The sequence below is a fragment of the Aspergillus novofumigatus genome (assembly GCF_002847465.1).
Source record: "Aspergillus novofumigatus IBT 16806 chromosome Unknown P174scaffold_2, whole genome shotgun sequence".
Classification (NCBI taxonomy): Eukaryota; Fungi; Ascomycota; class Eurotiomycetes; order Eurotiales; family Aspergillaceae; genus Aspergillus; species Aspergillus novofumigatus.
The window spans coordinates 2,809,175-2,832,152 of record NW_020194275.1 but is presented as its reverse complement, the minus strand read 5'-3'; the positions used below and the strand labels follow the sequence as shown (position 1 = coordinate 2,832,152).

At 52.7% G+C, this 22,978-nt stretch overlaps 9 protein-coding genes across 9 annotated transcripts; 3 read left to right on the top strand and 6 right to left on the bottom strand.

The window, feature by feature from the left end:
- Positions 1-16: 16 nt before the first annotated feature.
- P174DRAFT_457961 (uncharacterized protein) lies at positions 17-1,669 on the top strand (the record flags this gene model as incomplete). The annotated part of the gene is made up of 7 exons (XM_024829599.1): positions 17-59; positions 196-379; positions 418-662; positions 714-835; positions 1,002-1,054; positions 1,139-1,517; positions 1,541-1,669. 7 exons carry the CDS (start codon positions 17-19, stop codon positions 1,667-1,669), a joined length of 1,155 nt encoding a protein of 384 aa, XP_024685870.1.
- A 1,112-nt stretch (positions 1,670-2,781) lies between these two features.
- Positions 2,782-4,696, bottom strand: P174DRAFT_418248 (putative sensor histidine kinase/response regulator; the record flags this gene model as incomplete). Its single annotated transcript, XM_024824673.1, has 2 exons — positions 2,782-3,584; positions 3,667-4,696. 2 exons carry the CDS (start codon positions 4,694-4,696, stop codon positions 2,782-2,784), a joined length of 1,833 nt encoding a protein of 610 aa, XP_024685869.1.
- Positions 4,697-4,782: 86 nt separating this feature from the next.
- On the bottom strand, positions 4,783-6,153 carry P174DRAFT_106455 (GPI anchored serine-threonine rich family protein). The gene is made up of 2 exons (XM_024820993.1): positions 5,173-6,153; positions 4,783-4,995 (listed from the first exon to the last, which is right to left on the bottom strand). Exons 1-2 carry the CDS (start codon positions 5,768-5,770, stop codon positions 4,973-4,975), a joined length of 621 nt encoding a protein of 206 aa, XP_024685868.1. The 5' UTR covers positions 5,771-6,153; the 3' UTR covers positions 4,783-4,972.
- Positions 6,154-7,899: 1,746 nt separating this feature from the next.
- Positions 7,900-12,853, bottom strand: P174DRAFT_418246 (uncharacterized protein; the record flags this gene model as incomplete). The annotated part of the gene is made up of 4 exons (XM_024824672.1): positions 7,900-7,923; positions 7,982-8,018; positions 8,072-11,831; positions 11,905-12,853. 4 exons carry the CDS (start codon positions 12,851-12,853, stop codon positions 7,900-7,902), a joined length of 4,770 nt encoding a protein of 1,589 aa, XP_024685867.1.
- Positions 12,854-13,786: 933 nt separating this feature from the next.
- P174DRAFT_428730 (transcription factor domain-containing protein) lies at positions 13,787-15,601 on the top strand (the record flags this gene model as incomplete). Its single annotated transcript, XM_024825528.1, has 4 exons — positions 13,787-13,831; positions 14,026-14,652; positions 14,697-15,344; positions 15,455-15,601. 4 exons carry the CDS (start codon positions 13,787-13,789, stop codon positions 15,599-15,601), a joined length of 1,467 nt encoding a protein of 488 aa, XP_024685866.1.
- Positions 15,585-17,643, bottom strand: P174DRAFT_510337 (putative acyl-CoA dehydrogenase; the record flags this gene model as incomplete). The annotated part of the gene is made up of 5 exons (XM_024831662.1): positions 15,585-15,857; positions 15,884-16,128; positions 16,156-17,220; positions 17,268-17,484; positions 17,529-17,643. 5 exons carry the CDS (start codon positions 17,641-17,643, stop codon positions 15,643-15,645), a joined length of 1,857 nt encoding a protein of 618 aa, XP_024685865.1. The 3' UTR covers positions 15,585-15,642.
- A 196-nt stretch (positions 17,644-17,839) lies between these two features.
- Positions 17,840-19,599, bottom strand: P174DRAFT_448922 (oleate hydratase). The gene is made up of 2 exons (XM_024828798.1): positions 19,003-19,599; positions 17,840-18,952 (listed from the first exon to the last, which is right to left on the bottom strand). Exons 1-2 carry the CDS (start codon positions 19,593-19,595, stop codon positions 17,887-17,889), a joined length of 1,659 nt encoding a protein of 552 aa, XP_024685864.1. The 5' UTR covers positions 19,596-19,599; the 3' UTR covers positions 17,840-17,886.
- A 770-nt stretch (positions 19,600-20,369) lies between these two features.
- P174DRAFT_439068 (putative GPI anchored protein) lies at positions 20,370-21,437 on the top strand. The gene is made up of 3 exons (XM_024826701.1): positions 20,370-20,689; positions 20,725-20,887; positions 20,937-21,437. Exons 1-3 carry the CDS (start codon positions 20,410-20,412, stop codon positions 21,373-21,375), a joined length of 882 nt encoding a protein of 293 aa, XP_024685863.1. The 5' UTR covers positions 20,370-20,409; the 3' UTR covers positions 21,376-21,437.
- On the bottom strand, positions 21,425-22,828 carry P174DRAFT_418240 (uncharacterized protein; the record flags this gene model as incomplete). The annotated part of the gene is made up of 3 exons (XM_024824671.1): positions 21,425-21,824; positions 21,935-22,476; positions 22,532-22,828. The coding sequence occupies 3 exons, from the start codon at positions 22,826-22,828 to the stop codon at positions 21,425-21,427; spliced, it is 1,239 nt and encodes a 412-aa protein (XP_024685862.1).
- Between the last annotated feature and the right edge of the window lie 150 nt (positions 22,829-22,978).

The window sequence follows — 22,978 nt, the reverse complement described above, 5'->3', positions numbered from 1 at the left end:
TTTGACTGCCGAGGGGATGTGCTGTTGTGGTTGTGTCAGGCGGGAAATCCCTTGCCGAGGTAAGGAACTTCTGCCTGAGGCACCAAGCAGACTGGACTGCTTGTGGCTAGCATTGAGACTGCCCTGTCCATATTACACTCTACTCAGTGATCAGGAGCCTTGCAGAGACAACAATTTTGACGACCAAGCAAAGAGGGCCAATTTTCTTGGACAAAAATGGGAGGCATGTCATTGCTCGGCTCCCATATCCTTTCACAGTGCCTGAGCACTACACTATAGCAAGCAAGGCTGCTACTTTGGACTATCTCCGCTTACATGGAATTCCTACTCCTGAAGTCTATGCTTGGTGCTCGACAAAAGCGAACCCTGTTGGCGCTGAGTACATCATCATGGAAAATTGGACGGCATCCCTCTCAGCGAGATATGGTACACAATGACTCCAAAACAGCAACACAAGGTCATGAAACAGATTATCCAGTGGGAGACACAGTTCATGTCATTAAAGTTCCCTGCATATAGGAGTTTATACTATCAGAAGGATATTCCAACAGAAAGGAAAGTTCCACTACAACACCTTAATGGACAGTTCTATGTAGGACTAATAGCACATTACCGTTGGTGGCACAGTGAAAGGAGCATACTTGATATTAACAGAGGCCCCTGTGAGTTAACATATAAGAGAGACGCCTGGTGCAGCTTATTAATTGCAATAGGGTCATCATCAACCAACTTATTTCCGGCCATTGGTGAGTGGGAGTTGGCCTGGGCTAAAGCCTATGCCAAACCTCGCCTTCCCTATGAGTGCATTTATAGGGAGATCTATGGTTATCACCAGGTCTCACCTGAAGATCACATTCAGAATCTCTGAGACTATCTAATGTTGGCGCCTTGCCTCGGGTTCAGGGCTGGCTCATCGCTTAGTCGGCCAGTCATTCAACATTGTGATCTTCAACCGAACAATATTCTGATATCAGATGAAAATAAGATTGTTGGATTAATAGCTGGCAGCATTGCATATCCTTCCCCTTAGACTTGCAGCTAGTATACCAAAAGAGTTCCATAACTATGGTGACCCAGGCTCGGAAAACTGATAGAGCCTCAAATTAATATCCTACCAAACTATAACTCTCTACTAAAGTCTGACCAGTTATCCATTTAAGAGACTAATCTGGAAAAGACTCATCTATTTCCTTTACGCCGCGTTTACGAGGCGGCTGAATGAGGAACATTTCAATACGAAATTTGACCAGTCTGCTATCCTGCATCAGCGTCTTTTCGAAAGTTCGAGTAGTCCTTGGGAAGGGGATTCAATCAGTCTAAAGGCCAACATGACCCGTGCCATACAAAGCTGGTCAAATCTGACTTCAGCAGACTCTGTCGGTCGTGGACGGGAAGCATGCAATACACCTAGTCTTACATACTCAGACAGAGTTGTCCGTGATACTCCTGCTTTGGATGCGCAACAGAAAGAAGCTGACGACGCAATGGATCATATGCGGAATGTTTTGGGTGTCGACGTCATGGGCTGGGTGCGAATGAGGAATATAAGGCTGCGAAAGCAATGGCGCGTGAGATAAAAGCCAAAATGATTCAAGTAGCTGAGATGGATGAAGACAGAATAGCGATTCAGAACCACTTTCCCTTTGACGACTTTGATGAGAAGTCCTAAGCCTGGCTCTTTTGTACAATGACGTTCACCTCGAAGCAATCCTTTCGCAAAGTCCACTCAATTATTAATGTACATACCTGCTCACACTGCTCACCACATTCTGATATGGCTCTGTATCGCATATCGCACACCAGGCCAGACTAACGACTCTCCGTTCTGCCTGCGCCAATCTGCAGGCGAATAAGGTGCCGTCACTGAGCATACTACGAACCTAGCGAAGATGACCTCGGCAACCACGAGGTTTTCAGTACGGAGTACTAAGCGTAGACGGCGTAGCTGCACACGGCTTGCACGGCCACCGGAATGATGTCGCCCTCAAGGTGCTCCTTCGCATATGTATCACAGGCTAAGCGAATCGCTGAAGCCTTCTGGAAGAAATGAGCAATCTCTTTGTTGACAGAGTTTGCAGATCATTGATAGCCATAATGCTTATGGATTCTGGGAGTATGAAGCATCAGATGCAGTTGAATGGAGAAAGAAAAGAGGAGTAACCTCAATTATATATGCCTAGTAAATACTGTTCAGCAAGGCCTGACTGAGCAGAATCTACCTTATGGTCAGTTTTGTGAAGAGAACGTCAATATAAGAAGTCTCGAGAGCCAAATAGGTATTCTTAAGTCCGCGCACCGTGTGACAGCCGTCATGTTATTGGTGCCACGGTGGAGTTGTTGTTGTCTTGTTGACCACTTGTTGCCTTATATCAATAAGCTAACGAAAGATTCGCATCTCCTTTCGTTCAGGTCTCTCATGACCGCATCACTCCTTCCAACCGCGTAAACTGGGTCATAGATCTACTCTCTTCTCTATGTGGCCGTTGGATGGCAGGTCGACCACTAGAAGAGCCACGTCCTATTGTTGAATAAAACATAAGAGATGGAACCAGAGAAGGCAATAGAGTCCCTAATACAGGGGTATACCCATAGAGAAACAAGGAGAGTAGTACAGCTATAAGAAGTGGATGAAATATAGTAGCTCTTATATACGAAGGTCACAGGGGCAAAGAGTTGACAACAGTGTGTCAAAGCAGTAAAACTAGCCATGAAGGGACTCATATATCCTCATGTGCAACGGCTAATGCCTGGTATCTAATATATGCAAAATGCCAATGAGACCTACTCCGACTCTTTAAAAACCAGCTGCTCAATCTTGTCAGTCAGCTCATCCATCTTATACGGCTTATGGATCACGTCGTCCATGCCGGCCTGCAGCATTTCCTCCTGCTGCTCTGCTCTGACGTTGGCCGTCACCCCTAGCACAGGGGTATGTTCTGCCGAGCGTTCCTTTTCGAGCTCGCGGATCGCTTTGGTGGCCGAATTCCCGTCCATCACCGGCATGACCTGGTCCATAAGAATACAGTCAAAGTGGTCTTTCTTCACGGCGTCCAGCGCCTCGCGGCCGTTACAGGCCTCGGTGACGCTGAAGCCGAGGCCTTGGAGTTTCCGGGAGAGGATGCGCTGGTTGATGATGTTGTCTTCGACGAGGAGGATGTGTTGGCTATCTCGTCTCTCTGGTGTAGGTGGAGTGGAACTCTCAGTGTCGGTAGCCTCTTCGGCTATTTTGGCCGTGTGGTCCTTTCTCCCGTCGCTGTTGCAGGCGGGGTTTATCTCCTCGATATACGTCACCTCGGGGTCCTCCGGGATGGCAGGCGAGGTCATCTGGTGGTTCGCGTCGGTCATCTCGTCGCCCAGCGACATGATGTTCCGGCAGGTCTGGTCCTGCTTAGCCGTCGGGCTGGTAGACGGCTCTCCCACGCCCACGCCGTCGCTTTTCCGGACGGCAAAGAAGAAACCAAACGTACTGCCTTCCCCTTCCTTGGAGCTCACCCCGATCTCGCCCCCGTGCAGATGACACAGCCGCCGACTGACGTTCAGCCCCAGCCCCGAGCCCCGTATATACTTTCCGTGCGCGGCGTCGCCTGGTTGAACCGCTCAAACAACCGCTTCTGCGCCTCGTCGCTGATCCCGATCCCCGTGTCCCGCACCGCAACCAGGATATACGCCGTCGGCCCGTCCCCCACTCCGCCTGCTGCGTCCTGTCCAGCCTCAACGCGGCCGCATCTGAGTTGAAGAACACCACGTTTGGCGGATACGACGGGGGCCGCGTCGTCGACGCGCCCATCGACACCCGCACCTTCATCTCGCCGCCGGACTTGGCCGTGAACTTGATCGCGTTCGAGACAAGGTTGATAAGCACCTGGCTCATACGGTCCAGATCGGCCATCACCCAGTCAATCCCCTGCTCCTCATAAGAATGATCCAGCTTATACTCGAACTCGATGTTCTCCTTGCGCAGCTCCGGCCGGAACATCGTCAGCGAGGTAGCCAGCTGACTGCGCGGCTGCACCCGGCGCGGCGTGAGCGTCAACATCCCCGCGTCGACCTTCGAGAAGGTCAGCACGTCGTCGACGATCTTCTTCTGGTGCGCGATGCACAGCCCGATCGTCTCGGCTGCTTGCGCGATGGTCGCGTGGGTCTCCTCAGCCGTGCTCTCCCCATTCCGGGTGCGGTGCACCGATTCGAGGATATCCTCGGTGCAGTGCAGGATGGCGGAGAGCGGGTTCCGCACCTCGTGGCTGATCATGTCGATGAACCGCTCCTGCTGCGTCTTGCGCTGCTGCGCTTCCTCGGCGATTTTGCGCTGGGAGAGCTCGGCGGTCTTTTCCTGGGTGATGTCGGCGATGGTGCAGATGGCGCCGCCGGCGGTGGTGATGCCGAAGAGGGCGCGCTCGTCGGGGCCCATGGGGGTGAGGGTGAGCAGGCGCCAGGGACAGTCATGGTCGCGGGTGCGGTACTGGATGCGGAGGGGCTGCTGGGCGCGGGAGGCGTCGTGGTAGGCTTCCGCGAGGCGGTCGAAGTCGTCGGGATGGATGGATTGGGACCAGCAGTCGAAGGAGCGCGGGTCGAGCTTGGTCATGAGGTCGCGGAAGCGGCGGTTGGTGAACAGGGCTTCGTCGCGGTGGTTGAGGATGGCGACGCCGGTGGGCAGCATGTCCGCCAGTTGCTGTGCGGAGATGCTGTGCGAGGGCATTGTGGGGGTTCCATGTATTCTGTTGTTGTCAGTCTGGCACATTATCTATCTTCATTGCGACCGATTTGATATATGAAAGGCACAAAGAAATGAAGAATGGGATGTGGAAGATAAGATTTCTAGTGGTGACGTCACAGCAGCCACCCACGATAAAAGAGCACGGTCGACCATAGAAGAGTACACTGTATTTCATATCCAGGGGTATATATATATTCAGAAAAAGTCATTAGCTATTACGCTAGATACATAGCACAACTCGCGCTGTCGTCCCATCACCTAAAAAGCCATCACGGCGAATGCTCCCACTACGACCGCTCCCAGGCTGATCGCCTTGCGGTCTCCTCCGCTCGAGAGAGTGGGCGAGGGGGACGGGGTGCTGGACTGGCGGGGAGAGCCAGAGGCACTGGCGGAAGAGCCGCCAGTGCTGTTGGGAACAGTCACGACCACAGTCGAGGTGGGAGCATTGGTGGTGCTGCTCTGGGTGACGAGGGTAGTCGCGGAGGTCTCCGTGGTGGCGGTGGTGGTGTCCGCACTGGCCGAACCAGAAGTCGCGGTAGTAGTAGTAGTAGTAGTAGTAGTCTCGGGCGTGCCAGTGGTCGAGGGCTTAGAAGAAGAAGACTCCGTTGCGGAAGAAGACTTGGTCTCGGTGGCGGAAGTGGCGGTCGAAGACGAGTTGGAAGTCGAGCCAGTGTAGTCCGGGTTCGAGATACCAAACTGCGTCGAGTACTGGTACTGGCCGGTGCCTTCGACAACCAGCATGAGACCGTAGTGGGTGGTGTCGGGCTCGAGGGAGGTGCTGGGAGTCCATGAAAAGCTGCCGGAGTTGGGGATGCTGTCGGCCAGGGTCTCGATAGGAACAACATTGGTGCTGGGACCGCGCAGGAGCACCAGTGAGACCGGTCCTGTGGTAGTGGGATCCCATTCGACTGTGTATGGCTTTCCAGCAGGCACCAATTCGTTCAGACCGGGTTTGAGGATGGCATTTCCCGTGGGGTCCTGGGTGTAGTCGGGCTTGGTAGCGGCCATGGCGAGAGCCGCCAGGCAGGAGACGACAGAAGCAATTGAGAGACGCATTTTATTAGGTACTGAAGGAAGGACTGTAAGATAGTGTTTATAGAGTAGACTGTGGTCTGTGGTAATATGGCTGCAAAAGAATGGACGATCTATATACGATCGGGAAATGAGCGATGGACAATCAGACGATCAGAAAGAAGAAAACTCAAAGCAACAGACAAGGCGAACTTGTCTTCTTATGAGGGAGGCTATGCCCTCCTAGACCTGACCAGGCTGAAGCGACATGGCTGTTAGACTTTGTCTAGTGGTGGATGTTGCGGCTCTTGTCGATGCTACTCATATTTTGGCCCGCAACCGAGTCAAACCAAGTGATTTAGCGGGGTCTTTGGGCTTGTCTGAATGGTCGTAGGGGAAATGGTGGAAATTTGACTCTTGGACCTCTTTGGCACTATCCCCTGAAATGTCTAGCGAGATGGACTAATTATTAAACGAGATGAGTTGGATCCGGATCCGCACGCACCAGAGTAGAGATATAGACTAGGATATCTCCGTCTGAGGCAATTACAGTGGGGGTTATCGAAGTTCCTTAGCCTTGTGGAGGTACATCATAAGTATGACAGCCGTACTCTCACAACATGTAAACATTCAACCCTCTTCCAGTGTCAGTATTCAAAGAGAACCTGGAAGACACATCTAGTCCACGACCCCTTGGCAAACAGCTTACTCTCTAGTCGTTTACCGGCCAATCCGGCGACAGTCCGCCACTCTTCCGGGAAATGAGGTTACATCTCACGCGCCGAAAACGAGCCAATTAGCCGTGGACGTGGTCAGAACTTTTTGGTCTTATTTTTTTGCACTAAACCCGGAGGAACACGGCGAAAATTCAGTCTTAGTCCAATAGTCCAGGGATCAAGTGGGCCTGACCCAGGAACAGGTGGATAAGCCGCCCAGTCTGGATGCCCAAAAAGCCAGAAAATCAGGGCAAAGAAGCTATTAATATGTTAATATTATTATTCTTGATCTGCTCCCGTCGGTCAATGCTCGGCGTCTCTTTCTGGATTGGGTTAAGGAAAGGCAACGATGGAGAAATGCGTCCGGCTGGTGCCTATCGTAGCCTACAGAGATCAGGTATCATATCACGACTGTGAAACCGTAGCCAATCCCTAGAGCTGTAGCAAAACACTGAATCCTTCGCTAAAAACTGGCTAGGTTAAACCAAGGATTAGCCCTTCTTCCTCCGATACCACAAAGGCGCAAAGTCAAAACTCCAGACCCATCAAATGCCCCTTTGTAGTGGCTTGGCATCTTTCGAAGTAGAGATAATTAGGTTCGGATATCGGTCCTTGGGCAGAGTTCCTTTTTAACATTTCAAATCCTCTCCGATTGATCTGTTCCCTGGATACATAAGCGTCAAGCCTTAACACAAGACGGAAATAGAGGCACGTGTCTTGGACTGCAGGGTTCGCTAAGGCTAAATCCCGTTGTTCCTTTTGGTGGCACTGCCTCTTAATCCTTGAACGTGGTTTTTAGACATTTTATTGCCACGTTCGACTTTGGCATTACTGCAAAGCTTCACTACCATACTCTTGATTCATTGCAGCCCTCGTAGTCCTTCTGAGTCCTGCGGTTAAGCAGGATGAAGAGAGCATCTTGACTAGACAGAAGTAAGCCTTGGAGATGCAGCCGTCTATTGGTGCCCTCAGGATGCATAAGCGCTGCAGCATGGTCATCACACGCACGGGCCTTCGAATTTATAACAGATTGTATCATGTCAGGAGTATATGGTAATTATCTTACTCATGATCTGGCGGAACAGCGACCATTTTGGCCCAATCCCAATCATCCTCCTGCGAAGGGTAAGGAATCTTGCCTAAGCTGGTAAGCCCAAAAGGCATCTGCGTTGCCATTCCCCAAGCCCGTCGTCTTCTCCCTGTCAGGTCATTATTATAATAGACCGCGAAACCAATTCTTCACCGGTCCATTTCCCATACGTCCAAGCAGCTGATACCCTAACATACTTAGCTACCTAATTATAGGTCAGGACTCTATAATAACCGAATAGCTACTATACATTAGCTATTTTACATTTACTACTTCCAGCATAGACTAATCTCTGACTTCTGCTGCATTCAGAGCTGTCGATTTTAGTAGCAAGACCACCCCCTGATGTGCTGCTTGTGGGAGGCTATCTACATCAAGACCATGAGGAACAGCTAGGCGACTAGTTAGATAAAGCATCACTAGACATAGGGAAGGGTGTGAACGACACACCTGAATGAGAATTGCAATGGTAGCAAGAACGAGGATCCTGCCAGTATGTTCGAGGCATCGGAAGCGGCTGACCACGCCAGCTTTACGTACCGAGTCTGGAGGAGAGTCGAGGACGCGGATATTACTTCCCAGTTTAATATTCGGACGTTCCATTGCACACCCCGCGCACATTCCGGCGACTGTTCATCAGAGCTTGTGCCAGCGGTAGGAAATCCCAGATCCATCTGCACCTGTCGAATGACCTCAATGAACTGCTCTCTTTGCTGGTCACTCTCGAAATCAAGTTCAAACCTCCCTTTCGGACCATCGATGATCAGCTTGCCTTTGTCAAAAAAGCAGCAGATCTGCGTGTCAAAGGCGAGGGGTATCCAACAACGCAAGAGATTCTTCAGAGCCTGCCGGCTGAGCGTCGGTAAAAGAGGGTAGAAGCAACTTTGAACTCTCAAAACCTCCTCTACATGCGAGGGATTGTCTTTCTCAAGGAGAGCTGCCAGGGCTGTGACTGTCTTAGGGGGTAAATCAGACCTCGAACTGAGCCTTGAAGACCAAGCGTATCTGTTTTTAATGCGAGGATAAAACTGTAGCATGGCTATGTCATGGAGTACATTTTCTGCCAGGTGCGACTGCTCGAGCAACACAGTCATAGCATTATTTTTTACCACCCAGCGCTCATCGTCACGTAGCATGGCCAACGCTTTGGTTATATCGTCAGGAAGACGGCGCTGCCTTTTGAGCCAGTTGGTTGCGGCGCAAGCAGAACCATCCTGGCAATGACTGAGCACGAATACGAGGGAATGGAGCAACTTCGATGGAAGCTCTTTTTGACTGTCCAGGGCCGCGGCCGCGGAGTCACGCACCTCTGGGTCTTCATCCATCAAAAGGTCATGAAAGCTTTGAATAATCTCATCCGGGATCGCCGAGTGCTTCCCGAGTGTGATTTCTGCAGACCATCTTGTGTCGGGATCCTTGAGGCATAAAACTAAGTCATGTAAAATCTCATCCGAGAGGGGCAGCCAACCCCCAAGCTCGTAAGCCGCCAAATCTCGCACTTCACTATTGTGATCTTTGAGACGTCGGTGGAACGCTCGCAGACCGATTTGTCGAAGACTTTTCTGTTGTTCGAAAAACCGAAATGTGCGTCTGAGTTGTTCCAGATTAACATTGGGTTCCTCGAGAAGTAGTCCCATGCTATTGAGTGTTTCGTCTGATAGGTTGTCCTGGCTTGCTAAGGCCCAGCCTGCAGCGAACCTGGTACAAGAGGCCTCTGCCTTGAGTAGAAGACTTAGCGCATGTCTGATATCCTCCGGAGGAACAGGTTGGCTCCTCAAGATCTTAATTGCATACTCTGTTTTGTCGTTGAGGAAGCCATCTCTCGAAAACTCTGCCCTTTTATTGAGCACGGGAATGATATCAAAGAGAACCTCCTTCGGAAGACTTTTCTGGGCGCACAGTGCTTTGCATGCGGCGGACCGTACAATTGAAGACTTATCTTCAAGGAGCTGTACCAGGTTATGAATAATCCAATCAGGGAGTAAAGTTTTCTTGACCTCTAAAGCGGCCGCCGCTCTGTAGCGTACGCAGCTTAGGCTATCCTTGAGATGCGTACCGAGAGACCGGATAGTGCTATCTGAGAATTTGTTTTGAGGTGCCAAAAGCGGCGCTGACGTGCCGTTGGGATAGACAATCTTATCATCGCGAAAGAGTGACATCAGATTCTGCATAACAATCTCAGGAAGGTCGACCGCTGCTTTTAGGGCGTCGACACTATCCGTAATGATATTCTCATTACGATGCCGTAGCAGCAGTACCAGATCCTGGATGGCATTTTGGGAGAGAAACCTCTCAAACAATGCGCGGGCTGTGTACCGTCTGAGAGCAAAACCTTCGTGGTGGAGGTCTCCGACTAGGATTCTCTCGATCTCTGCTGTTATCCTGTCCGGCGTTCTTGATATCAAATCTACTGCCCATAGTCTCACTATGCCAGGTGCATTTCTTTTGAGCAACGCAGCCGCTGCATCAAGTACATCTTGGGATATTTGTACTTTTCTGCGACACAGGGTCTCTAGAATTTGTTTGCGGTGCCTTTCGTAACCCGGCCCGAGTAGTCTTATGATGATGCGGCTTGGACATTCCATCTCAGCGGCCATTTCTGGGTATGAGCTAAGTTTGCACTCGAGCTCAACCCATTGTAGCAGCCGTTCCTCAAGCGAAGTCCTCCTTTCCGAAATGACCTCATCATCGCTCGCGGGGGCTACCTCACTGAGGCAATGCATGGTAAGACGCTGGTGGGCTGGTCCCACCATGTCGCGAGGCTCACGGTCTAGTTGATCGAAGAAATCTCTCACCAACTCTCCGCTTGGAGCATTTGACTGCCAGCAGTTTTGGAGAAGCCCTGCCACAAAAAGCCAATAGATATTATAGTGCAAATCATATTTCTTTGCTTGAAGGAATAATCGGGGTGCCATTAAAGAGTCCTTGGGTGATTGTTGACCCACACGAAAAAGCGGGAGAGGCTTGTCCTGTAGCCAGTGCCTGACAGAATATCTCGCTGCAAAGAACTCTTGAAAGGTCAAGTGAAGGAAATGAAAACTTTGCTCATGACTCTGGAGCGTGTTGTCGGAGGTACGCAGAAATGAGACCTTCCGAAGCACACGTTCGCCATCGTGAGGACGCTTCTCTCCGTGCCGTTTGAAATGGTAGTAGAACGATTTTCGGTCTTTCAACCGAAATTCGGTAATATCATTCGTGAGCCCGTGGAAGGCGAGTCCCTCGATTAGGTTGATCTCATTGAACATATAATCCTCGATGTCAGACTCGAAGATGTCTTTCACTCTCCCCTCCGTGAGCCTCGTTCCTTGGTTATCTCGAACGCCCAGCTGCAGGATATCCTTTCTCCAGAGCTTCAGCACAATTGCCTCATAAATGCTGGTCATTGTCTGCGACCTCCCTTCCAACAAGTCTCGCTCCCAACTATAGCACAATGCGTCCAGCTGGATAGGGATCCGCATGAGGCTTTGCATAAGGGTATGCTTTTGCAAGAATGACTCAATCTCCTTCGCAGTCCCACCGTCAGGAACAATCTCCGGGTGGTTTATGTAGTTGTTTACCTGGTCAGGAAGAAATCCTATGGTTTCTAGTTCGAGATCGACAGTCCCTAGATCGATTTGATCCGAGGGGCGGGGTCTTGTCGTGATAATGGCCTGCGGTTGCTTCAGTAGATGGGACACAAAATCGTGCATTGGCGTGTCTGTATCCCATTCACGGGAGATTTCATCGAGGCCATCGAGTAAGAACAGTATTCGGTTACTAAGGGAGGGATCGTTGACAGCCTGCCACAATTCTCGTGCTAGGACTTTGCCATCAGGTTGTTGAGAGAAATATTCGTCATAAAACATACTCTCCAAGTTGTACGCAGCGGTCGTTTCCGCTCTTCGCCGCAGCTTGCGCAATGGAACCCACAATACCAAGTCGAACAGGTGGTTCCACATTTGATGGTGGAGGTGGTCATAAACGATCTTCTTGCAGAGAGTCGTCTTTCCTACTCCGGCCCGCCCTTCTATCAGAATGCGTCTGGGTACCGAAGGCGCCTGAGATGATCCGGTGCGTGGTTCAAATAATGATGGCAACGGGATGATGTCTGTGTCCTCATCTGCTTGCACCTTGAGGCGTGACGTAGGAGAGAATGACTGATGGTTCTCGTCGACCTCTAGTGAGCCCTTCACCACCGCCAGATTGATATAACAGCGACTCATTGGGAGTAGTTGACCCGAAATACGCTCTATATTCAGCCGCTTCCCTTCAGTGTAGAAAGCCTTCAAGGCAGCAGTTGCACGAGAAGATTGAATGGTGGCTGCCGGCATTTTGGACAACCTTAATCAGCTTTCTGATAGCTCCACTGGATATCGTCATTACATCTCACTTACGGTCTGATATCTCCAGATATGAAAGGAGCTCCTTTGCAAGACCCGCGGCAGCTGCAGCGGCATAGGGGTGCCAAACGTTGTTTTTGTGCGAGTCCGCATAGTTGGAGATTCCACAAATAACAATGCAGCGGAAATCGTTCATAAGGCCTGCTGCCTCCATCTCAAAACAGATAGCGCCCTCGCTACTTTTACTGATCATGTCCCGCTCCTTCGCATTCTTCATCACGCGATCCCCTGATGCGATGACCCCGTAATGAATGAAAGGTCGATCAGGAGCGCTGCGTTTCTGCCGGGGAACTGCCATTTGTGTATCGCAGGACTGGCAAGTCGGCTGATCCATGCGATGGTCGTAGTCGGACTTGAACAAAATGTCCATCTCAGGCGATGGTCTCTCATACTCGGACAGTGCTGGAAATCTTCTCAGCATATCTCCGATGTGACTTGAGACCATGTTGGACCGCACGCGGTGATCAGATTGCATTCTCGGGAGAATCGCCAGCCATTCATTGGGCGGGGGACACAAGAATCCTTTGCGTTGAAAGCCAGTTGTAGTCTGCTTTCCCAGATCGTATTGCACCACACCACCCTGAGTTCCAGATGGAACACTGACCACCACGTCTCCCAGACGAATATCGGTAGTGTCGCTGGGCACGCCACCTCCAATGCCTACGAGCAATCGCAGCGTGACCGACGGGAAGGTGCGCGCTAAATCTCGTGCGACGACCGCAGCGGAGACTGTACCTTGATAGCCGGCAGGCAAGGACGCGATCACAACATTGTGCTGACAGAGCCGTCCCAGAACGTAGTAATTTGGGTCCCCGCGGGCGCTCGGTAGTGGCTGATGTTCTTCGTCCAGCATATATCTCACTGCACTCAACTCAATCTCGAGGGGAGTGAGCAGAGCCACCGTATATGCATCACGAGATAGACGTTTTGCCTTGGTTTCCATTGTACCTCGAGATTGTCAGGTATCTCGCGGTCCGCGCACACTGTTTTCAACATCGACTGAACCACCGACTCAACCATCAAGGGATCAAGAAACCATTAAAATTTACCGGCTTCTCAGCCTCATATTGTAATGGGGTTGTTTATGAGAGATAGTATCAACTATCTGGATGGATTTAGATGGTGAGAGTTGAAAAAATGGGTAGGAGTGTAAGAGGGAAGGCAAGGCGCACCAGGCAGAAATGGCTCTGGGAACCTGCAGGGGCTGCAGATTAGCCGCCCAGCAAGCGCTAGATGGACGAAGATGGCTGGTTAGACAAGGCAGACCAGGAGGCGCAGTCTGAATTACTACCATTGTATCAGTGTATCAGACATATACTTGGTTGGTATAGGTAGTATAGCATAGACCACTAGGGTAACAACAGAGACGGTGACATTTAACAGCCTAATATGGTAGGATCTCCCTACCTATTACCCTATTCCTAAGTTAGATTTTTTATTTAATGACTAGTAAGCAGGTGAGAGAGATAGTTAAGACAAATATAATTACACCGGAGACTCCTAAAGAGTCTATCATAGTCTAAATAGAGGAAAAGTATATATATATATATATATGTATGTATGTATTTTCCTAGAGTCGTCCTGGCATATGCAAGACTCGGAGAATTTAGGCATGGCACGAACAAGCTTGGTGACTTTTAAGCATTTGTAACCTTCTTTCGGGTCTATCTACAGAACAACATCAGCCATCCGTTTAATTCAATCAAGATGATATTGGATGAATTGTAGAATGAATCCTGCAATCTGATTGGTGCCTCATCCGGCCCGCCTGTTTCCTCGGCAATGGCCGGTTATTTGGACCTCATTTTCCTGTTCTTGACACCAAGATATCAACTATAATTGATAAACGAAGAACGGGGTATACTAGATATGGAATATGCCAGCAGTCATCAGAGCATGCATTATCTGTCACAAGAGAAAGGTACGGAGTATGCCCCAGTATGACATGCATCTGTTAACCCCAGCAGGTGAAATGCGATCTGGAAAAACAGCAGCCATGTAGCAACTGCTTCAAAGCAAAGGCCGAGTGCCTGTAAGCCTCTTATCAATCAGTCCGTCCGTCATCTACTGACCCACCAGTCCATTCACCCGCAAACGTAAAAGAATCACCAACAGCCTGTCCCCCTCCAGGGAGGACCCCGCACCGCATACAGTCCCGCCGCTGCCGTCTCCGCTGAAAAAAGCTACAGCGGCCGCAGCGAGTATCTGAGCGGGAGTGTGCCCTTCGATGAGACCTTGGTACAGTCCGGCCAGGATGCCCTCGACACCGACAACCACGAGGACATGCAGCTGTTCCAGAACCAGCGGGTGTTTGATCTACCGCCCAAGCCCGTCCAGGACCATCTCATCGACTGCTTTATGCGGTACTGTGCGCCATGGACGCCGATTATCGACCCGGAATGGTTAACCGCGGAGACCCCGTCGCCGCTATTGTTGCAGGCCGTCCTGCTAGCGGGGAGTCGGGTCTCTGCGCCCTCGGACGAAGTGGCGAGCAAGGACTTTTACCGCAAGGCGAAGCTGCTCTACTTCTTCGGGAGCGGCAACAACTCGCTTATCTCGATCGTGTCGGCGTGCCTGCTGCACTGGTATAATCCCGTCGGACCGGAGAAGGTCTCAACTGACACAAGCGGGTTCTGGATTCGCACGGCCGGCGCGATGGCCTTTCAGATCGGATTGCACAAGGAGCCTGCGGCGAATGCAAAGGACCGGGGGCTGCGGAGGAGGCTCTGGTGGGCATTAGTTGTATGTACTATCTATCCGCAATAAAGCATGCACTGACCGTGCAGGTCCGCGATAATATCATCTCTGCCGGCACCGGACGCCCGCGGACCATCAACCTCAGCGACAGCGACGTCCTCCCGCCGAGCGTGGATGACTTTGACGTTCAAAACGACAAGGCCCAGCTTTTTGTGGCGTACACGACGATCTGCCTGCTACTAGGCGACACAGTCGAAGGCTGTCTCCGCAAGACCATGTCCCTGGACCGCCGCAGCCAGCTCGAAAACGCCCTCTACCGCTGGATCAACCAATCCCTCCCTTCGCTCCGCGCCGCAGCACCGCCGGACACTATCTCCTCGACGCACGAGTTCGAAGTCAACCAGCTGCTAGTCGTCTACCTCGCCATCTTGATCATCCTGCACCGCTCGCCCACGCCCAACAGCGTCCCCTCGGCTGCGTCACTCGTCGCGGCGTCCTGCATCGCCGGGATCTTCGAGGACTTTCATCAGAAGGACCAACTGCAGTATCTCGGTCCCATCTTCGCGCTGTACGGGCTCAGCGCCGGGCTGTCGCTGCTCTCGGCGTATCGATACGAGCCGCTCAAGGAAACAGCCGAGTATGAGCTGTCCATTATCAAGCTGTGTCTGCAGACGCTATCGAAGCGCTGGCGCTCGGCGGTGGGCCCGATCCGGGCGCTGGACAGGTTGACGGAGCAGGTGCGCCGGCAACCCTTGTTCGAGGGGAGTGTGCCGAGTCTGGGGCTTGGGCTAGTGGATTTCTTCAATGGGATTAATCGGCGGCTTTGTCGGCAGTGGGGGTGATACAGGGGGAGAGGATAGTTGCTAGTCAGGCCACGAGCCTGGAGACGGAAAAGCGCGATGTGATGCCCTTCGATGGGTATATGGATATCTTGGACCAGAACTGGGAGGGGTCAGGGTTTGACTGGAGCGGGTCCTGGTTGTTGGATATTTGATTGACTGTGATATGATATGATATGATATGATATAAATGCTACTACAGCTTGTTCTTCTTCAGAGAACGATGGCCGGCCACCTGTACCTCAGGCAACTCCTGTCCCCAGACAATCCGGCAGTCCCATCTTGCATGATCTTTCTCGTCCCCGTCTGCCTCATACGGCTTCACAATATCCCTATACACCGTGTCTCCTACTCCTCCCTCGCCAGCCAGAATCCACCGACGAGCAACCTCCGCCGCCACCGCGTCTCCATCTCGCTCGGCATCCAAAGCCAGCAACGCCCCATCAGAATCCACGCAAGAGTAAACATGACTCGACGACCATCCGCCAGAACCGACGCAACATTCCTGGCCACCTTACCCTTGAACGCCGTCCAGGCCTGGCCCAACGCCCGCGCCAACTTCTCCCTCCGTATCATGCCCAACACCCGCTCAACCCACCCAGCAAACACCGCGAAATTATCCCTCGCCAGCAGAAACCTTACCATCTCGCTCGCCAGCACGTTCGTCGTCCCCTCCCAGATACTATTCACCGCAGTGTTCCTCAGCTACCGCGACACATTGAACTCGGGCTCGTCCGGCTCATCCATATACCCCACACCTCCCATCGCCTCCTGACACTCCTGGATCCCCAGAATCGCCATCTTGCTAATCACCGCCTTGGACACAGCCGTCAACGCCCGGAAGACAACTGTCGCCTCATTGCCCCTAGGCACATGCCCAGGCACGTCATCAGTCCGGTCAGGGTTCTCAACAACACCCATCACCCCCACCGTAAAAAACCCCAACTGCATCGCCGCCCGCTGCCGCACCTCCACCTCCGCCAACAACCGCAAATGCATCGGAATCAACCACAGCGGCTCGCCGACTGTGCTGCGCGCGCGTGAAAACGACCTGGCGATACTCAGCGCGCGGCGCCACGCACCCAGCGAGCCGATGAAGGTGTGCGTGCGGGTCACGTTCAGCAGGGGCGCGATCGTCGCAACGCCCTTATCGCGCTGCCCGACGAGGTGCGCGCGCATATCCCGCAGCTCCAGCTCCGCGGTGGGGAGTTCCTTGGTCCCGAGCTTGGTTTTGAGGCGGTGGATGCGGACCCCGTTGGTTACTTCTCGGGGGCTTGGTTGGGGTGGTGATGGTGCGTCGGAGGGCGCGAGGAAGGTGCTTAGTTTTCCGGAGGGGGCCGTTTTGGCGAGGAGGAGGGTGACGTTGGCGTCTGTTGCTGAGGAGAAGAATTTGAAGCCGCTGATGCTGTACTCGCCTTCGCCTAGGGTGCCGAGCGGGTTGTTGTTGCTGGTGGTGGAGACCGGGAGAGGGTCGTGGGTGGCCCATGTTTCCGTGTTTTGGACGTCGCTGCCGCCGGCGCGTTCGGTCATCCATTGGCCTGAGGTCCAGAAGTCTTCGTTGCGGGAGGTGAGATGGTTGAAGACGACGCGGAAGGGATGGTCTTCTGGGAAGGAGTGTTGCTGCAGTTGCTGGGAGAGAATCAGCGCTGCGCCGTCGGTCATGGCGACGGGGCAGGAGGTCAACCCTGACGAAGGCCCGTAGAGATAATTGACGGTGTATTGGACGAGACGGCGGGAGGCGCCATAGCTAGGATCGTAGCCTAATGCCACCACGCTGCGTTCGTTAGTTCTGGGCGTAAAGTCAATGAACAGAGGAAATACCCATGTCGAGCACCCCATCGGCTCAGCTGCTTCCAGCCCTCACTGGTGATCAATCGGTCATAGTCGTATCGCTGGCCCCAGACATTATATCCCTTGACGTAGGGCTGGTGGCGCTCGGCGTCGGCGCTCCATTCGCGGATTTGAGGCGAGATGGCTTCTTCGCCGAGCTGGGTGAGGTTGGACTGAATGGATTGGTAGGTCGATGATGGGAGGTACCCTTTGACGTTAGTTGTTTGTATTTATCATCCGTTGCAGACTCACATGAAAGCAAGCGACGGAGATTCGCATCGGTTGTATATGTATTTTGCAGCGGCTCGGGGGTGGTGAAGGAGCCACGGTCCGCGGTGGCAGGCTGCGATGAAGTTGCTGGATCCATAATGTCTATCAATACCTAGCTTCAATCTGGGGAAATTGGTTACGAAATAGTGTCTAGGGGATGCGGGGACTAAAGGCTTAACTTAAGTATCACAACGGACCGAGGCATCTGACATTCGGTAACCGCACTTAACCCGGTCCAATCACAAGGAATAATATTTAGGCCTCAGGAGATTCACTTGTCAAATGCTATATACGGCATATCTCGGATCTAAGCATTAAACTATACATTCTGGCAGATCTACTAGTCCTTCGGAAACCCCAGCAGACTCACCGTAGATCCCTTCTTCGACTTCTTCATCTCCCTCTCCAGCCCCATCAGCTGGTGAACCGCCATCTGCGCTCCTCGAATCATATAGTCCATGGTGACCATCTCCTCGGGGATATCTACAAACTGTCCGATGAGGGCCATGTTGATCATTCCTGGGGGAACCACCTGCGGCCGATCCCCGTTACTCCTTGGCAGTAAGATGGACGTCAATCGCGGCATCACACATGGAACAGTAATTGTCTGAGGCAGTATTTCGTCGACTGGGAGATCAAGCTGATGCAGAACCTCTGTCATTATCTCCTCACCTGAGCAGGATAGCATCTGTTTCTTGACAAAATCCCCTTCGTTCTCTGGATCGAGAGCGTACCCCCAGAATACTCGAACACCGTCCGGTTGATCCGGGAACAGCGGTTGCCGGGGCAGACTCAGCGTAAGCAGCCAGCTGCTATCTCGCAGCGTGACCAACGAGCCCGTCTCAGGATCGTCGCCGATGATCCCGAGTATCTTCTCGAAGACAGACGGATTCTTGACCGTGACGGTAAATTGTGCCACCCGGGACTCCCGCAGTCGCGTACAAAAGTTGTATGCGTTGCCGAACTTGGGATGCTTGGTCGCGAGTTCCAGCCACAGGAGCCAGTTCTCGTCGAGGTCTTTCTCGATCTCCATCATCTCTAGCGAGGGTGGCTCTGTGTTTGACCCGCAGGAAGCACCGGACAAGACGGATCCCGAAGAAACAATTATGATATCGTGCGGGCCAAGATCGATGGTTACCTCGCGCTCGCTTTTGTATACTGTACGCAGGGCTGTCACGCGAGTAGGGTCTTGTGCTGGCTCGACGATGATATCAGTCGTGATGGTGTTGAAGCGAAAGTCAACTCCCTGTGCCTGTAGGAAGCGAGCAATCGGGGCGACGACGGAGTCATGCAAGTTGAAGCGGACACGGTCCAGCGGACGAGGGTGATGCGTCTGGATATCATGAGGAAAATGCTGAATGAAGCGGCGGAACTCGGCAGCGCTGTGGCACGGCCGGAAACCGAACCTAATCCTGGTTAGCATCCTGAGTCCTTTTGGGATCCAACGAAAACCTACAGCGTCGACAGCACCAGCCAGTACTCCGTCCTGAAGAACCCCTCGGAGAAATGGTTTCGAATGCGGGACCGGCCCAGCGCGTCCTCCGCCTTGGACGACAGCCGGAACAGATCCATCCTATCCTTGACCCCCAGATGGAGTCTCCGTCGTCCAATCCGCTCCAGACCGTTCTTCCGCCGAGCCAGGTACCTCGTCCGCGACGCCTGCTTCGGTACATGTTCTTCAAAGTACTCCCGGATATCATCCCAGACGCTTTTCCCGGGCCTCTCCGACGGTACCAGTGCGAGTAATTCCTCCATTTGACTGCCGCAGAACTGAGGCGTACATTCCGCGCGAAAGTGGTAGCCCGACTCGGCATCGCCTTTACCCACTGATCCCGCGCCTGGCTCGCTCAGTGCTTCGAGGATGTGGATTCTCGACGGGGGCACCTTGGCCTCTCTGATGAGGTGTACGGCCGCTGTTAAAGAGGCAATTCCACTCCCTAGGATCCAGACATCGAGGGAATCGGGGTCGCGAGAGACCGTACTACTAGGGACTGGGGTTGATGGGCGGGAGGAGAACAGAGATGCCGCTCGTGACGGCGGACGGGACATTTTGTATCAAGTTAGGAATAATAAGCACGGCGTGGGATTTAACCTGTTAGCACTTAGTTAGCAATTGTGTGTTGTATGATTTGAGTTATACTGTGGCCTGACTGGTGTCGTCATACCACGACTGTGGATCTGCCGCCGAATGCGGAAATCAAAAGCCACTGCCATGATGCAACACTCATTGGTTCTAGCCAGTTAGATCATTCATATTGCTATAAGTAGGTTAGAGTTGTGGTATATATTATTGGTGCTTGGTGCTTGGTGCTTGGTGCTTGGTGCTTGGTGCATAGTACTGAGTGCTTGTTCATAGCTAGGTCAATATAGGGTTAGGTCCTAGATAGCATGCCTTGAAGCAATTCAACCGCAGACGAAGTCTAACTTAAACAGAGTATCTAAACTGTCTAGTCCATACAGATAGACTACAAAGCCTATCTTAGTGAATTGCTTTGATACTATTCCGACATCTATCTACCCGACAGCCTTGCACGCTGCCGATCTGTCATCTCCACCGTTCTAGTGCACCTTAAATACGATCTACAGCGGATCACCATTGGTCCAACATGATCCTCGTGCCACTTGGGCCCTGTAGGGTCTCGTATAGCTGCTTACCGTCCGTCCGAGCTGATCCGTAGAGCCAATCAGCCGAGTGTTGATATGCAAAAAGGCTGAATGTCCATCAACAATCTGCATGGGTGTAATTAGATCGGTGAGGCTCAACCGCCTATAAACATTGAATGATGGCCCCTAGCTCCTTTCTCAGCCTTTTCTCCACAAAATTTCTCATCCTGCCCTGCAAGGCCAAACCCTTGCTGCCAAAATGAAGCCATCGTCCATATTCCTGTTCGTTTCTGGGGCACTCGCCCTTAATCCCGTCCACCCGCTCCGCATTCCCAACAACACCCTCGTTTCCGAACCCACAACAGACATCGTATCCGACCCCCTAGCCAAACGCTGGACCTGCCCATCAACCTGCTCAACCAACATCTGCTGCCAGAACGGGCTCTGCGTCTGGTCCCTCAGCGACGTCTGCTGCGGAAGCTACTTCTGCAACTTTGGCGAGCACTGCTGCGGAACGGGGTGCATGCCCGCGGCGCGGAGTGCTGCGGCGTATATGGGTACTGCCCGTCCGGAGAGCGATGCATGACCGTCAACGGGAAGGTAGGCTGCTGTCCCAACGGGGATTGCTCGCAGGAGGAGGCGGTGAATCGTTACACGGAGAATCAGTATACCACGGCGCGCCACACGACGACCTATACCGATGTGGATTACAGATGGTATTCGTGGACGGTGACCTGGTAATGACTCCCTCGTGCTCAAAATATGGGAGATGACTGATGAGAGCAGGACGTACTGGGTGACGTTTTACACGTACTATGCCCCTGTCACGGCTTCGATTCGCACGTCGACTGTCACGACGACGTCGACGATTGTTTCGGTGAAAGGTACGGACCGGTCCGACGCTTCGTCCTCGTTTAGGCGGGTGTCAGCTACGATGAGCTTCTATACGCCTGCTAGTGCGACGAATCCGGTGACACCGACGAATGCGACGGCGGCCAGCATACCGACTATCGTTACGTCGGGGGATGATGGCAGCAGTAACGATAATGTTGGCAGCAACGGTGGCAGTGGCGGTACCGAGGGTGTTGGCATTTCCATCAATGGAGTCATTGGAGGGCCTGGAGGTGATCCCAATGCTGCAGGTGCAAGCCGCAGATTTGGATGGAAGACTGTGATGTCTCTGTCTATCGTGCTGGGAACGGGATTTCTGATGATATATCTCTGAGACATGTTGCATTGATACGAACTATTTATACTACTACTAATGCTATGGCTTAATGAAAGGGCGACTCGCCTGTCCTCTGCACCCTCAACTTCTCCTTGATCTCCTCCAGGCTCTTCCGTCCCTTGCCCTCGAAATACTTGGGCCCAACATCCGGCGTGTGGTATCCCCGGGGATAGTACTTGTCTCCCTCGTCACCAGGCAATGGCAATCCCGCCAGCCGCTGCACCCACGCCGACAGACCCCATCGGTTCCACAGAGTCGGCCGCACATAGTACGGCATCCCATCCCACACCTGCACATGGTGTCGACCGTATTCATTCGGCTTCTCCGTAAACACATCACGGCGCATAAAGTACGGCCGCGGGAGCGCAAGATACCGCAGACAGAACCAACGGATCACCACTGCAGCATCGAACATAACCTTAACCACCCGCGGCGGCGCATCATACCTACCAGCATCAGCATCAGCATCAGCATCATCCTCAACCATACAAGGAGAAAAGACTAACATCATAGCCACCCTCAACCTCTCATCCATTACACAAGTCGCAACACTCACCCCAACCCCCTCACCCACCCGGGCATTCCATAAACCAACACATCCATCGTCTTATCCGCCACCGCCCGGTTCGCCTCCGCAGCCTTCATCATCTGCCCCTCATACCGCTCACTCCACCTCCCCATCTCCTCCAACCACTGCAATCCATCCCGGAACCCCTCCCCCGACTGCTCACCAGGTAACACCGAGTAGCTTATCCCCAACGCATCCCCCACACTCTTCCAGTACGTGCCCACCGCGCACTTCTCCAGCTCGCTCAACCCCCGCCACTCGTACCGTTCCACGAACCGCACCGGTTCCAGCGCAAACAGGCTAAGCGTGTACAGCATGTCTGACTCTAGGATCTTTCCGCTGGCGCGGTAGCCTGTATGCAGGAGCTTAGTGCGCGCGAGGGCGGTGATTGCCCTTTCGGAGGTGGGTTCGAAGCCCATGAACTCGCCGATTAGGACGCCGGTGTCGGCGTAGCGTTTGAAGCTGGTGGATGGGTTGGAGAATTGCGAGGTCTGTAGGAGGAGGGTGGAGATGGTGGGGATGCCGTATGTCTACTTCGATTAGTATTAGATCTGTACGGCTGGTGGGGGGGAGGGGAGGGTGTACGCGGAAGAGAGCAAACTGGAGGGCTTTCAACGCTGTGAATGGGAACTCGAGCTGGAGGATGCGTTTCTGGATAGCCCAGGCGTCGTGGTTGGTCATGCTGGCGAGCGATTCCCGGGTTGAGTACTTGCGGTATGTCGCTTTGATGCTGCGGAGGCGTTGGAAGCGGAGGGATAGGGTGAGGACCAGGTAGGCTGTGAGGCATGCTGCGGTGTAGAGCCAGGGGTGTTGGGCGTATTCTTTGAGGATATGGATGGTTTGATGCTGGATCGCTTGAAGTGTGAGCTGTAGTTTATCCATGATGATGGATGACGGTTGTGATGCTCAGACTGAACTACTCTGCTCATGAAGGGCTAGTTGATTTATACATGCTGTATCAGCACATGCAAATGTGTTGATTTCAATTTAATTAACTCTTATCTCAGCCATGTCTCATTCGGATACGGTCCA